This window comes from Schistocerca serialis, chromosome 4, assembly GCF_023864345.2.
Source record: "Schistocerca serialis cubense isolate TAMUIC-IGC-003099 chromosome 4, iqSchSeri2.2, whole genome shotgun sequence".
Taxonomy (NCBI): domain Eukaryota; kingdom Metazoa; phylum Arthropoda; class Insecta; order Orthoptera; family Acrididae; genus Schistocerca; species Schistocerca serialis.
In genome coordinates this window covers 795310713-795327562 of record NC_064641.1, presented here as the reverse complement: position 1 = coordinate 795327562, position 16850 = coordinate 795310713, and the positions used below count along the sequence as shown (strand labels likewise).

Below are 16850 nucleotides of genomic sequence, written 5' to 3'. Positions count from 1 at the left end.
ACAAAAAAGATAATAAGTGATTGCTGTTGATTTTAATTCGGATTTTCTTGAAAACTCTTCCACTAAGAACTTATTGCAGTCAGTGGCATTGCCATTCAACTTAATTCATACTCTTAACTTTCCAACTACACTGATAAGCCAAAACATTATGACTACGGCCCACTGTGATGTTGAATACCACCTGGCGGTGTTGCTGGCATGTGTCACAGTAACAAAAGTATGTAAGCAGAGCAGACATGGACAAGGGATCACCCTAACGAAGATATGCGGTGCAAATGAGGAAATCCACTGAGATAAGCAACTTTGACAAGGCCAGATTATTATTACACAGAACCTGTGAACGAAAACGGCAAAGCTGGTTGAAAGTTCACATGCTACTGTCGGGAGGATCTGTGGAAAGAAGTACAAGGGCAGTGAAACTGCCACTAGGCACTAAATGGTTGGACGTCCACGACTCTTCAGAGAACGTGTGGTTCGGGGGCATGTCTGTAGGACAGATGGTGATCTGCGGCATCTCTGCCGAAATAGCACAATGTTGGTGCACGCACAGATGTTTCAGAGCACGCCGTTCATCATGCAAAGTTGAACATGGAGCTTGGCAGCAGACTACCCTACGTGTTCGCATGTTGACCCAGCGAGATCATCAATTATGATTGCAGTGCCCCTGGCCCATTGGGATTCAACCATCAGTCAATGGAAACATGTCGGCTCTTTGTGTGATTCACATTTGTGCCGCGCTAGGTTTCTGATCATCTCAACAAAAGCCATCATCGAGATGAATGGCAGCTCGAAACGTGCAGCGCGTCACAGACGCAGACTGTTGGGAGCAGTTTATGCTATGGGAGACATTCTCCTGTGCTTGGGTGGTAGTAATCAAAGACACACTGGCCTTTCAGCAGTATAATTGTCTTTATCTCAGAGCTAGAACCATGCTACAGTGGTTTGAGGAGCATTTTTGTGAATCCACATTGACGTCTTGGTGACGAAATTAGCCTCATGTGAATTCTATGGACCTGTCTGGGTCGCTAGCAGTCAGCATAATTACATATGTGAATCAGTGTCCCCTTTATTTACGGGATTACATGACCTGTGCATATACATCTAATGCCACACACCTCCACAAACCTAGCAACAAACTGTCAGATCCATGATATGCAGAATCAGTGATGTATTTCATTTCATAAACAGACAAACAAGCTATTAAGTAGGCCATAATGTTTTGCCTCATCAGTGTAAAATAGCCAAGGGGTCACAGATGGTCCTTGGTAATATCTTTAAAGAAATGTCTAATGCAAAAAAAATTGTATTTTAAAACCAATAATAAATAGTCTCTCAGACCATGACATGCAGTTCCATTTGCTAAAATTTTAACACTGATTAGGATATAAACTCTATTAAATCTGAGTTGAAGAGGGTAGTCAGTAATGCAAAAATTGATCGTTTTAGGAAATTCCTCAAAGACATGAATTGGAGTGATGTGTACAATGCCCATAGCTTGTATGAGCAATACAACACTTTTATTATTTATGTCCTTAACTTATCTGAAGACTGTTCTCCCCCCCCCCCCCCCCCCCTCCCACAACTAACCTAGATTAGACCAAAGTCTATAAAAAAGCCATGGATAACTCAAATAATAAAGATATCCTGTAAGACAAAAAGGAAACTATATCTGTCAGTCAGAAACAGCTCTAATGCATATATTATAGATCATTACAAAGCATACTTCAAAATATTGAAGATAATGAAATGTACTTCAGAGCATATGAATTATCAGAAAAAGGATAGTCATAACAGATAACAAAGTGAATACTGTGTGGGATATAGTGAAAGAAGAGACTGGTAGAACCAGAGATGAGATTCACATAGCATTAAGAGTAAATGATACACTTGGTAATAGATGAGTGCAGTGTTGCTGAGCTTTTCAATAAGCACTTCATAACTATTACTGAAAACATCAGAATATCAGGTTCAGTAGATGCTGCATGGAATATCTCAGACCAGTCAGTACAAATAATAATACCAGTATGAGCATTACCTTAACAACACCAGTAGTAGTAGTGCCCCTCATAAAATCCTTAAAATCGGGAAAGTGTAGTGGCTATGATAATATATCAACAAAGCTGATTAAACATTGTACCTCTGAGTTTAATGCCAAATTAAATTGCTTGTGTCACCAGTCTCTTATCGGTGGAACATTTCCTGAGAGGCTGAAGTACGCTGAAGTGAAGCCTTTGTATAAGAAAAGAGATAAAGAAATATCATCAAACTTCCATCCAGTTTCTCTTTTTCCCACATTCTCAAAAAATTTAGAAAAGATAATATACAGTCACCTTCTTAACCATCTGACCATAAATCAAATATTATCCAAGTCACAATTCGGATTCCTAAAGAGTTTCGATACTGAGAAGACTATCTACACATACACTGAAGAGCCAAAGACACTATCCCTAATATCGTGTAGACCCCCACAAGCCTGCAGAAGTGCTGCAACATGATGTGTCAAGGACTCAGCTACTGTTTGAAGTAGTGCTGGAGGGAACAGACACCATGAATCATGCAGGGCTGTCCATAAATCCGTAAGAATACGATGGGTGAAGATCTCTTCTGAACAGCATGTTATGAGGCATCCCAGATATTCTCAATAATGTTCATGTCTGGGGTGTTTGGTGGCCAGCGGAGGTGTTTAAACTCAGAAGAGTGTTCCTGGAGCCACTACATAGAAATTCTGGACCTATGGGGTGTTGTGTTTTCCTCCTGGAATTGCCCAAGTCCATCAGAATCCACAATGGACATGAATGGATACAGGTGACCAGGGAGGATGCTTACGTATGTGTCACCTGCCAGAGTCGTGCATAGATGTATCAGGGGTCTCATATCACTCCAACTGCACTTGCCCTCCATCATTACAGAGCCTCCACCAGCTTGAGCAGTCCCCTGCTGACATGCAGGGTCCATGGATTCATGAGGTTGTCACCATACCCATGCATGTTCATTTGCTCAGTACAATTTGAAATAAGACTTGTCTGACTAGGCAACATATTTCCAGTGTTGACGGGTCCAGGTGAGGCATAAACCTTTATGTTGTGCAGTCATCAAGAATACACAAGTAGACCTTTGGCTCCAAAAACCCAGATCAATGATGTTTCATTGAATCGTTCGGACGCTGACACTTGTTCTTGCAGGATCTTTTTCTGGCCGCAACTATGTATGACATTTGACATTTTACCATATTCTTGATATTAACAGTGCACTCGTAAAATGGTCATATGGGAAAATCCCCACTTCATCACTACCTCAGAGATGCTGTATCTCATCGCTCATGCGCTGACTATAACACCACATTCAAACTCATTTAAATCTTGATAACCTCCCATTGTAGCAGCAGTAACCGATCTAACAACTGCGTCAGACACTTGTTGTCTTATATAGGCACTGCCAGCTGCAGTGCTGTATTCTGCCTGTTTACATATCTCTGTATTTGAATACGCATGCCTATAACAGTTTTCTTGACACTTCAGTGTATGGTGAGAATGTATGTAATTCATGAGACAGAAAATTACTGGCTATTGGTATATTTTGTGATCTGTCAAAGGTATTTGACTGTGTAAATAACAGTATCCTTTTGAGTGAACCAGAATATTGCAGTTTAGCAGGAAATGTTGCAAAATGGTTCAAATTGTATATCTCTGACAGAAAACAAAGAATGTCAATAGGAAAGAGACATGTATTAACTTATAGGCATGATCCAATTGGAAATGAATAATTAGTTTTGTCCCCCATGGTTCCAGCTTAGGGCCCTTACTTTTCTTGGGTCTATCAATGACATTTCATCAGTAACATTACCATATGCCTAGATTGTTTTGTTTGCAGAAAGTACAAACATTGCAATAAATAGTAAATCAAATATAACCTTAGAAAGGTCGGCTAATGAAATTTCATCGATATTAATAAATGGTTCCTAACCGGTTCTCTGTCATAAAACCGTGAAGAAACACACTATAAGCAGCTCAGAACCTGTAAAAGGCTACCTGGCAGTATATGCCTGAAATATAATGGCAAGCAGATGGAAGTTGACGATGTTAAATTCATGTGATTACAGCTTGATAATGAATGTAATTGGGAGGAGCATACCACAGAACTGCTGAAGCACCTGAATAAATCTCTATTTACTATGTGAATGTTGTCAGATGTAGGTGACGTAAAAATAAAAATGATAGCATACTATGCTTGCCTTCATTCTGTAATGTCATACGAAATTTTTTTCTGGGGTTGCTCATTAGGCCAAACTAAAGTTTTGCAAGCCCAAAAACATGAATACGAATTGTGTGTGACGTGAACTCTAGAATGTCCTGCAGAGAGCTGTTTAAGGAACTAGAGATACCAACTACTGCTTCCCAACATATTTATTCCTTAATGAAATTTGTCATTAAAACATATATCTTTTTTCCAAATGAACAGTGCAGTTCATGGAATCGATACTAGAAATAAGAGTAACTTCCACAAAGATTTAAAGTCACTTACGTTGGTTCAGAAAGGTGTCCACCATTCAGCAATACACATTTTCAATAACATGCCGGCAAACGTAAAAAGTTTAACTAGTAATAAAATACAGTCTTAGAAGAGTCTAAAGGATCTATTGGTGGCCAACTACTTCTACGCCATTGATGAATTTCTTAGCAGAACTGACGTCTGTGTGTATGTTACTAATAATATGAATATTGTATACAATCTGACTTTAGTACAAATTTTGTGCAGTAATGTGATCGTTGTAAATAAATGGTGTAAAATATTTTTTATTTTATTTTTTTTATTTGATGATGTGTAGCTACAATAGCCCAAGAATCAGTGGCGGCCATTGAGGCATTCCACTGGTGGTGCCTAAAAAAACTTGGTTTGGTAGCATCGATCCTGTTATGGAATTTTGTTGATAATTCATATATTTCACAAGATATTATATCAAACAAAACGTATAGAGAAATGGGAATAAAAACTTATTACAACAGGGCCCTTCTTATGCACAGTAGGAGACTGATATACTCCTGTAGAAAATGATAGCAAGTGTTAGAGAGAGAGAGAGAGAGAGAGAGAGAGAGAGAGAGAGAGAGAGAGAGAGAGAGAGAGAGAAGTTGCTTTAGCTATCTTTTTTGTATATCTGCATGAGATATAAAATGTAACACTGACTTCAAAAATCTCTTTCACACACACAAATGCACATGTGGGCACACATATCAACAGCACAATTCTTCAGTCCTCATGGGCTATGTTCGGTCACTTTAATGTGGCAGTCGTAAGCTGGGAGTGTTTTGATGTATAGTTGTTTAAGATACTGGTGGACATTGGGCCTGAACTACCATGTTACGACACCACCAACCTCAACTAACAGTTGTGCTCTAGCCATTATCGAATGATTTATGTGCTCCGCTTTGCTTTGTGTTGTGCTTGCTGGTTGTTTCCTTTTCTTATTTTGAAATGAGTGCAGAGAGCACTCTTGCTCTCCCGCAGGGTTCGAATATGACTCTCACAACACCAGATAGAATCTGCAATCCATATGTACATTATTACATCGGTTCTGCCTTCCCATGAGCACAGAACACTGACATAGGCTGCCAGCCCTGTGAGAGGGAGGCGTGGCTTGCCCCTCCCCCACACCGCTCTTCTCCTCTTGACAGTCAGAATTCCTCGTTTGTTTTATGTTCATGGCCGACTACCAATAGAGTGTCTGCTATAACATGAGAACCAGTGTGAGAAATAATAGAGCATGTATAAATTATCCGAACTTGTAATCTGGATTTTGCGAAGCAAATTTAATCCAATTACCAACATTTAAAACTGAAAGTATTGTACTCACCAAAAGCAGCAACTCCATGACTTTGGGAAGGCAGCTTCAAAATAATTAGTAGGGGCGATATTGTAAATTCATTCGTTGCTCCTTCTTGTTGGCAATAAATCTGTCATCTAAGATTAAAATGCTCAATTTTACACACGAACTAGCATCCCTAAGGCACTCAGTCATTCTTCTTTCATGGTGTTTCGTAGGAATGTTTTAATTCTCTTGACCATTGAAAAGCACCACTCAACTTCTGATGTCGAGATAGGTATCGTGATTAGCAGTTTCAAAACTTTATCTGTCTCCTTGTTGAATGTGTCATGAAATTCATCCTCTAGAATCAGTGAAAGAAAAGCAACTGCTCTCAACTCAGGCCTAGCATAGAAAACTTGAAGCTCATGCTTCAACTTTCTTTTTTCCAGAAATGTATATGTGTCTTTAATTTCAAGGTATTTGTAAGGAAAATCTGTGATGTATTTGTCAAACTGATTTACATCAAATAAGTTGGCTGCAATGAGGTGTCCAGTGAACTGTAAACATAATTTTATTTCAGAAAGAACAGCATCATACACTTCCAAAGCATCTCTTTTTTTATGCCCATCAAGAATAAGAGGCTTCTTGGCAGGCACTGTTTTGTCATTTTCGAAACTAATCTCATTAAGGATGGAGTCAATGTCATCTCTGATGGTTTGCATTACTGCTTCAATGTTCTGGTTGTCTTGCATTGCTGTGGTTGTTTCAGTTATCTTTTTCTGAAACTAATTAAAAAGTACATCTGCATGAGGCAGTATCTTACAGATATATGATAGCTAGAAAATGACTTCGTTATCTTTCAGTCTTTGTATGAACCAACTTTTTAAATAGTTTTATGCTCTTGATTGTTTCAGTGACTTCCATAACAGTAATATGATTTTTCCCTGTTTTCAAAAACATTTTTTACTACTCGCGAATGATAATTCTATCTCATCACACAACCGGGACAAGCTTTTTGGAATAATGCTATGCAACACTTTTGATCTCTGTGGCAAGTCACAAAAGAAAGACTCGCCTGGAAGGTGTGCAAAAAAGATGTGGGCCTTGCGATTAACAGAGGCTTCTGTGGACATAAGGTTGAACTGATGCACATAACAATGGATGTAGCTTGCATTTGGATATTTCTGTTTAATTTCTGAACCCCATTTGACTTGCCACTCATAATATTTGCACCATCATAACACTGAGCTATTAGTTATGCTCGATCATTGCCAATTAATGGTTCAGTTTCTTTCAGAATACTCTCAGCTATAGAATGAGCATGCTGACTTTCTGGATTAACAAAGTTCCAAAATCTTTCAACAGGTTTTCGCTCAACAACGTAATGCAAAGCAATAACCAGTTGAAACTCACAAGACACATCTGTGCTTTCATCTGTGATTATTGCAACATAATTGGCACGTTTTATTTCTTTATGAACTTCAACATGGTACACTTACAAAGTGCATTTGCAGTAGTTTATTCTGAACAGTCCTAGAAATGCCTTTGAACACTGATGCTTGAATAGATGAACTTATAGATGTTTATCCAGTTCTGCACTGAACTGAATTAGCTTGCAAAAAACCATATTGTTTTGAGAGGCATCAGATTCATCATGGCCCCTGAGAGCCAGTTCCAAAGCACCACAGAACTGAATACAGTTTATAATTAAATTCAATGCATATCTATTCTTTTGTACACGTTTGTTGTGGGTGTAAATTGTTTGTCTGTATTGCAAATCTAATTTCTGCTGGACACTGGTTTTGTCTACAAATGAAGGACTAAGCACATTATTCATGTGTTGCTTTGACGTATCGTGCTTTCATTTTAGACCATATAAGGCAATGTCAGTTACTCCAGCCTTACAATAATTAACATCTGCCCCTAAATAACACACAAGGAAAACAAAAAAACAGTGATTCTTTCCTCACAACCACAAATCCATTTCTTCTTTTTTAAATTTCTAGATTGAACTTAAGGCATCGATTTTTTGTTTGTTGCTACAGATTCAGATTCAGGAGTGGCCTACCTAGTGTTTTTTATCTGAGAGTCCTGTCACTAAATGACATTTTTAATAACTCATTTGCTTTTTTCATGTTTGCTATTTTCACAGACAACTGAATTTTCCCTTATAGATAACACTGTGCAGACAGTTATATACGGTCAGTTACGTGACCTTGCAATAACTACAACATGTTTGTACAGAGCTGTAATACATGAACGTAATGAGTATAAACAGAAATACTATACCTTTGTTTGGAAAACAGATGCTCAACTGATGGTGAATACATTAGTTTTTTTGTTCTGTCGCAATAGCCCTACTGTTGTGAAATATACCAATATTGAAATAATGCCACTTAGTTTCAAAATCTAAGGGCATAATTATATTCAAATTGCATTTAGCTATTTTTCGTGATATTTAAGTGCATTATTTCTGTATTTGATTTAATTAAGCATTATTTAGTGTTCTGGAATGCATTAGCATTAACTTGCAGAAAGATTGTAAAACTGGATTACAAGAAATCTGTGCCCCGATGTATTCTAACATGATTGCTAAATGGCAGGTAGTGCTTCTACAGGTCCTGCACTTTACTGCTCTCTGGCAGAAAGAACGTGAAGCTTTGAGCCAGACTAGCTGTGGGTCTACTTCTGCCATAAGAAGCATGTAGAAACCAACAGCTGAGCCTTTCACACAGCCCTCGACAGTGCACGCAGTGAAACACGCCTCTTCAAATCAGAAAATGCGTACTCCAAAACAATGTTTTATGCGCAGTTCGCATAGGTTTCTCTTTCTTTCCTTTTTATTTAAGTGGTGCCATGGCACAGCAGCACTACCTCAGAAACTGCCCCTGCCAAGAATTATCATATGCACCCAAGTGTAATGAACTTTTAATATTTAATGATAAGTTTTATGTGCTTTTAAATGTAAATATGCTTAAGACTTTTTTTTATTTTTTAATTCCGATTCCATATCCACAGGGGCAATTTCATTTGTGATCTGTAGAAGGTACATTATCATATCTGTTCTTATTCTGTAAATATTTATTGTGTATTGTTGTTTTCTAACATGTTCAACATTCCAGAGTATCTTCTTACTGTGGATCAGTCAGAATGAAAAGTACATCTAATCTAATCTCTATAGCAACTGAGGATGTCTCCACCATTAGGAGATGAAAAGATAGGCACAGGAACCTGCCTTAGACTGCCATCTAATGCCACACAGCCAAAATCACCAAAAATTTTGATGTGTGTATCTGGTATTGAAGAGTTAACCCTTTAAAGTGGACTGCTGCAACAATTGATGTGCCACTATATCAAAAGGGTGTTTGATGGCTATACAAATTTTAGGATCCATACTTGGTTACTATTCAGCCATGGCAGCTGTATCTCTAGCAGTTGTGTAGATAATATGGATATCTGTAATGAAGACTGTTTGAAAACAGCTGCACAAATATTCCGGTTGGATCTTGACCAGATTTCAAATGGTGCAATCTTGACCAGATTTCAAATGGTGCAAATATTGGCAACTTGCTTGAAATGTCCAGAAATGTAGAGTAAAAGTGTGTGCTTCACAAAATGATAAAAGTAATATCTTATGACTACAGTATCAACAAGGCACTGTAGGGATCAGTCGACTTCTACAAATACGTGGACATAACAATTTGTAGGGATATGAAATGGAATGATCATATAGGGTGAATTGTAGGTAAAGCAGATGAAAGACTTCAGTTCATTGGTAGAATACAAGAGAAACACAAGCAGTCTACAAAGGAGATTGATTACAGAAAAATACTTGCACAGCCCATCTTAGAATGTCGCTCAAGTGTGGGGGAACTTTACCAAATAGGACTAACAGAAGATACTGAATGTATCCAGAAAAATGTGAATAGTCACAGTTAGTTTGACCCATGGCAGAGTGTCAAAGAGATACTGAAGAAATGAGAAATGTAACTGGTAGGCACTTGAAGATAAACACAGACTACCTTAAGAAAGCCTATATAGCTAGTTTTAAGAACCATCCTTAAATGATTAATTAGGAATGTACTACAAGATTAGACTAATTGCAATGCACACAGAGGTGTTCAAACAATCATAGTCTCTTGCATTATATGGAATGGAACAGGAAGAAGTCATAGTAAATGGTACAATGAGAAGCACCCTCTGCCATGCCCGTAACAGTGTTTTTGCAGAGTATGAATCTAGTTGTAGGTTTGTCAGTTCAGTTGTCACACTACTGGCTGACACTCATCACACTTTATAGTTTGCTGTAAACCCAGAAGTTGGTGATTCGTACAGAGCTGAATTTCAAAAAATGCAGTGTAACTCTTTTTCTGTCCTTCAAATGGAACCCAAATCCTCTTGAAAAGAGGAAATTGACATAACTTTAGATTACATTTTAACTCATTATCTCTAAAAATGTGAGACTTGAAGGGAAAGAAACAACTGTGAAAGTGGCCCATAGTTCTTCCTTAATGTCTCCAGTAACAATTACATTTCATTGTCTAGTTACAAAGTGGTAAATATAGCGAAAACACTGAGGATTATATTAAGTTTTCTTTAAATGAGAGACAAGTTAACTAATTTTAATGAGAGGTGTAGTATAAATTGAAATACTGGAAAAATGTCTGGTACAGGTACAGGTATTCCACATTTATTTTTTAATTTGCCACTTTGACTTTTGTCATTTATGGCTTGAATGTCAAATTGGGTGTCAACAGCTCTGTTTCTACAACAGAATGACTTCCAACAATTCTAAGCTCTGTTTGTTTATGTAAGTGGTACTTAATAGTATTGCAAATGAATAGTAGGTGAATTTTTTGTAGTGTTGGCAGAAGAGCCAACACTGTTTTTCTAGAGGAGGCCGAAATGCACGCGTTTAATTACAAGCTGACTGGCGTGAGGTCTGGAACAGGGCAATATCTTGAGAATTGTAAATAAAGTACGTAGATGATGTAATACTTAACTTTAATCCACAATTGTAGAACATCTCTCGTTACGGTACATGCTTCATAATATTAATTATCAATTGAATATGGCGCCTTGCTAGGTCGTAGCAAATGTAGCTGAAGGCTATGCTAACTATTGTCTCGGCAAATGAGAGCGTAGTTGTCAGTGAACCTTTCCTTGCAAAGTCGGCTGTACAACTGGGGCGAGTGCTAGTACGTCTCTCTAGACCTGCCGTGTGGTGGCGCTCGGTCTGCTATCACTGACAGTGGCGACACGCGGGTCCGACATATACTAATGGACCGCGGCCGATTTAAAGGCTACCACCTAGCAAGTGTGGTGTCTGGCGGTGACACCACAGAAACATAATTGGAAATTGTCATTAAACTGCAAGTTCCTGTAGAATTGACTGGGCAAGCCAAATCAAAGGTTGGAGAAAGGCAAGAACATACCATCTCCAATAGGATCATGGCTATTAAAGCACTGTGATGTTCACATCATTTGGGTCAAGGAAGCTTTACTTTACTAACATGTGAAACGATGTTAATCAACCATCGTTTTGATATTACAACCACTGTAATGTAAAAGTTGTAGCTTATTGTTTATCCAAATAGTGTTTATTATTAATTTCTATTCATAAATTTTGTATTATTGTATTTTGCAGACTGGTTCAGTGAAACCAACACTTCGAGACCCACTTCTTCCAGGTGCATGGAAAGTGAAGCTGTTACACAAGGATTCTCCATTAGTCCAAACAGAATTTGTTGTTATGCCACTAGAATTTGTATCAGGCGTGCCAGTGAGTCAGCAGCAAGCAGGGTGAGTAAATCAAACACAGTATTTTAGGGGGGTAATGGTTGTCATTTCTGTGACATGCAATACACCACAGCTTTCTTGTGGGTCACGCATAGTGACGTGCACTTCAGGAACTCAGCTAGTCTTGACAAACCTGGATTACCAACCAGGGGGCTGGTCAAAGGCACCAGTCATACCAGTCATCTGTGCTAATATATTGCGCCGATGCCTCAGCGACCACCCCTATGTGTGACGATGGAAAATTGTGTGCCATGTAGAATGGGATCTTACCTTAACTGCCCGGTTTGTGACGATAATCATACCTTTAAATAATAATAATAATAATAATATTGAACACAAGGCATGCTACACTGCTGTGGAATGCATCACTATTGAGGCAGAACAGTCATTGGTTGAATGAGGCTTGCTTAGGTGGGCAGGGTTAATTGACTTGACTTTTGTAACAACCACTTCTCATGGGAATCCCATGAAACCAATGATAACTTACCTAATACTCCCAATAGCTTGTGTGGACCACCAGGGAGGCGGGGTATCTGCCTTTATCCAACAGTAGGGTTGTGAAACTTTCTGGCAGATTAAAACTGTGTGCCAGACCAAGACTCAAACTCTGGACCTTTGCCTTTTGTGGGCAGGTGCTCTACCAACTGAGCTACCTAAGCATGACTCGTGACCCATTCCCACAGCTTTAATTCTGCCAGTATCTTGTCTCCTACCTTCCAAGATTCACAGAATCTCTCCTGCAAAACTTGCAAAACTAGCACTCCTGGAAGAAAGGGCTGTACTGGGAAGCTCTCCTGCCTTCAATAGAACAAAGACTAGTAGCAGGATACCACCATGTTACATTCAATTTACTGTTGTTTAGTGAGAAGAAGGTAGTATTGAATAACAGCCATTCCCATTTTTGTTAAAAGAGGATAGAATGAATATCAAGTCCCTCAAACCTTTGCAAAGAATTCTAATCAAGTCTGCTACAGCTCAACAGGCTAAGAGATTATCTACAATAAAGAGTGTAGGTAACTCTACCATTTCTTTGTGAATTGCAAAACATCCTCGTATTCTGTAAGGATTTTGTGACATACTACAACATCATTAATATAAATGTGAAAGAGTTACATGAAGAATAGTAACACACAACTTTCATGTAAATACAAAATGTAATGAAGCAAGTAAACATCATTTTAGAAAAAAATTGTGGCATTATTTTTAATGGCATCTCACCTGCATGGCCAGAACACACGGAGGCTAGATATACACACCACTGAACTTTCTCACAGAATCTACTTTGCTCTACAAGAGAAAATTGAGGGGGAAAAATATAAAAATGGTATGGCCCCAAGGAAAGAGTAAATGAAAAGAGGGTGCCTAAGAAGATGCACAATATGAAGATAGAAGGCAAGATACAAAGGCAGGTTCAAGAAACAAGTGCGTAAGCAGTGGAAGAAAGTGTTCAGAAGAGAGAAGTCGTGGCCAGAGTAGTAACAGACAGGTTGTGGGAAAACCAAAGAAGATGGAGAGTCTTGTGTTCCGAGCAGACACTGTCAATAGCAGGAAACTGTGTATTATATGATGATGATGATGATGATGATGAGTTGTGATATATGTTAGTCATCAGCTTATGGAACTCAATCCACATGTACATCTCTACAGGAGTGTATAAACTGCTGGGTTGATCAGCATATGTGGAGCATGAGTGGTGGCCATACACCGAGGAGCAAAAGATTTGAGAGCTGGGAAGAATCTTTAAAGTCCCCTGTGATAAAGCAAAATGATGTTAAATGCTATGCAGCCTTCAAGCTTTACAACCTCTTTGGCCATGGCCCTGGTACTCTATGCAGGTGTAGATGACGAAAGTTGGCAGAAATACTTGCACCTGTAAATAAACTTGAAAGAAGTAAATGTTAGTGCTCACACCTGCACCCAGAATGACAGTTTGTGTACCAGGCAGATTAATGAGAAATTTGAGTAGCATTGCACAAATAATAGCTCAAAAGTGACCCTGTGTACACAGCCATGAGGAGAGAAAGCCATAGCAAAGAACTATGAAAAATAAAAGCAGTTGGTTTTAAATCATTGGATCGTAGAACACTGTCATTGTCAGAATATTGTGTATTGTGTCACATGGTTTCATTTCCACTAGCAACTCAGTTTGAAGATGGCACTAAGGTTATTAGCTAAAATATCAGAAGAAGAACGAGTACTGTCCGAGATGTACACCTGAAAGATGATTGAATATAATATACAGGATGTACTGTCTGTTGGATAGAGAGTAAATATGTTAATCATTGAGAGCTCCAGTGTTATGGGGTAATGGAACCCCTCATATAATAATTGGTAGGTTGGCCAAAAGAAGGCCAGTGTGTACTCAGTATGTTTACAAGCCAGTGGGTACTCAGTATGTTTACCAGGAGGTCTTGTCCAAGATGTGAAGGAGGCTCTGCCAGTGCTATTAAATGCATTTCAGAAGCCGTTCCCTGTTTTTTGAGGTGGCTGACCGAATTCATCAAAACAGCTAATCCCACAGACATGGGGGAGGCACAGGTCATGATTGTACCCAGGACAAGTCATGGCACTCTGGCTTGCTGGTAGGTGGTGGCTTAAACCAGAGGCTCAGATGGTTCTGTGGTGGTCTTTTATGTAGAGTTCTTGACCTCCAGAATCAGATGGAGATTATAGGGTCCTTTCAATGAGTCAGGCATGCAAGACAGAAAAAGTAGCCACTCATGTGTGTTGTGCACATGCAGATTTTCTTATATTGGAGCTACTTATCCAGAGGCTTGACCATTAATTCTAAAATCAGAGTGAATCAGACAGCTTAATAACAGCAAACATTTTTTTTTCTTGTAGTTCAGAAAGTGGAAATGATAACATGGTAAAGTTAACTGGGGGAACAACCATGGTAAACTCCTAGGAATAACCTCACATTTATATTGCTCACTTAGTATTAAGAGAGGAAACTGGTTGTAGCCAGCAGTGAAATCCACATTGGAAGGATAGAATGCACATCAGTGATGGCAACATATTTATTAGCATTAAGTATTCAATAATATCTCGTCAGTTTATTAAAGATCTCAAATTCAAAACTGTCTGGATCAAGATTCAGACATGAGTCAAACTTGGTAATAAGATACTTTTATAAATCAAGTGCTTCAAAAGCTGTAGGGGCAGAATGCTTGTGAGAAAATCTGTAGAATATTGCTTGTAAATTTCCTTATCATATTATTGTAACAGGAGGAGTTTTCAACTTGGCAGCAATAGAGAGGGAGATTAACATGATTAAAACTTGTGCCAGGCACAGAGATTCGTGTGAAATTTTCCCGAACATCAGTTCAAGGAATTACTTTGAGCAGTTAGTTAGAGAACTGACTCTTGAAGGGAATCTCCTAGTAACTAACAGACCTGAACTTTTTGAGTCAGTTACCATAGGGAAGGGAATTGGTGACCATAAGATAGTTATTTTTGCTTGGCAAGTGTGGCATGATACACTTTTTAGGTTACATGTCTAGTTAGCATCAACCTTTCTTTTCAGGAGACAGAGATGTGCATGAAAAAGGATAAAATTCAAAAGTACAAATTTTTCAGTATGGTACAGAAATATATGCACGTACCAAGGTTGTGAGGGATTAGAGATGGGTGATGATAAAGGCGATCTCTGATTCAATAGTTGTGTTACAGAATTGCTGTGAAAGCAAAGTGAGCTTCATCACAGTTTTAAAGGAAAAGCTAAACAAAACCAAAATAAGAGTAAGGAGAACAAATTATTAAGTGTTCAGTGAATTCAAAAGCAAAATTTTGATCTGATGAAAATTCCAAAGAAGTCTTTTGTAAAGTCAGAAAATGTATCCAATCATATATACAGTCACTCAGTAATAATGCTGGCATTGAAACTGAAAATGACAAGGAGAAGGTTGAACCACTGAATTGGGCTTTAAAAATTGTTTCACTGCCGAAAATTGTAATATGGCTCTTTTCAGTCTTGCAAAAACCCCTAAATGAGGTACTGAGATAAGTATCTACAAAATAAAAAATAGACTGAAATTATCAAGCTGAGAAAAGGAAACTGAAACTGATGAGATACCTTTATTATTCTATATCTATTATGCGAAAGTAGGAGTTTAATGTAGATCTCTGGAGCAATGAAGGGTTGCAAGTGATTGAAAAAAGGCATGTGTCATTTTGTTTTGAAGAGTGTTTCAAACAGGTGCACATAATTACAGGCCTATATTATTTTGTTGTTCTAAAATGAAAACTTCCCCTATGGGAATAATGATGGTTTGTGAAACTCAACTTGCTCTGCTCCTCCGTGAGATCTGGAGGGCAGTAGATAACAGTGGACAGGTTTATACCATGCTCCTTGACTTCTGGAAGTCATTCAGTACAGCTTTGAACTGTCACCTAGGGAGCAACATACAAACTTACAGAATACTGGACAAACTTTGTGAGCGGGTTCAGGACTTTCCAGCAGATAAAACTTGACCTGTTGTTCTTAATTGGGTGAAATGATCAGGCTGAGAGTACCACAAGGGACTGATACAGAGCTGTGATGTGTTCACAGAAGCTCTGTGAAGCTTTTTGTGGCTGGTTCTGTTTTATATAGGAAAGCTGGAACTCCAGGAAAGTGCAGTGAAAAGCAAGAAGGTGTGGAGACAGTAAATGTTCGGTGTATCGAGGGTAGATGCTTGGTGCAGGGCCTGAAGATTCATCTTCAACATAAACAAATGTAACATATTGAGCATAAAATGGCAGAAAGATTCATTATTGTTCGATCATATTATTGGCAGTCAATCACTGAATTCAAAAACAATCAAAACATATCTGGGAGTAACCATCAGAATGGTCGAAAGTGTGATTGACCACATAAAAATGTCAGACAGAGATTTGTTGGAAGAGCCTTTACTCTCATGAACAAGGTAGCTTACAAAACTCTCATTCAACTGATTTTTTAGTATTTCTCATCAGTCTGGGACCCTCAGTAGGCAGGTTTAACAGAGGAAATAGTGAATTATGAGTAGAACTCATAGGTTCATTTAGTTGGTGGGAGAACATCATGGAAATGTTCATCAAACTTCAGCGGGAGATTCTACAAGATAGACATTGTGCATCACAAAGGGCTGTGCTGTTAAATTAACCGATAATTGTTCTTCCCATTAACCACTCACAATTGGAACAGGAAAGTGCATAAATCATGTTGTGAAAGGTGGCTTGTGGAGTATAGATGCACATCTAAGGTAATACCCCACAAGAAGCCAACCAT

The 16850-nt window shown here is 38.5% G+C and overlaps 1 protein-coding gene across 1 annotated transcript in view; it reads left to right on the top strand.

Moving 5' to 3' along the window:
• LOC126473383 (xylosyltransferase oxt) overlaps positions 1 to 16850 on the top strand; it is a 100996-nt gene that overhangs the window by 66952 nt on the left and 17194 nt on the right. Inside the window, exon 13 of the mRNA XM_050100391.1 lies at positions 11448 to 11602. Coding sequence (XP_049956348.1) covers positions 11448 to 11602 — 155 coding nt within the window. The remainder of the gene's footprint in view (positions 1 to 11447; positions 11603 to 16850) is intronic.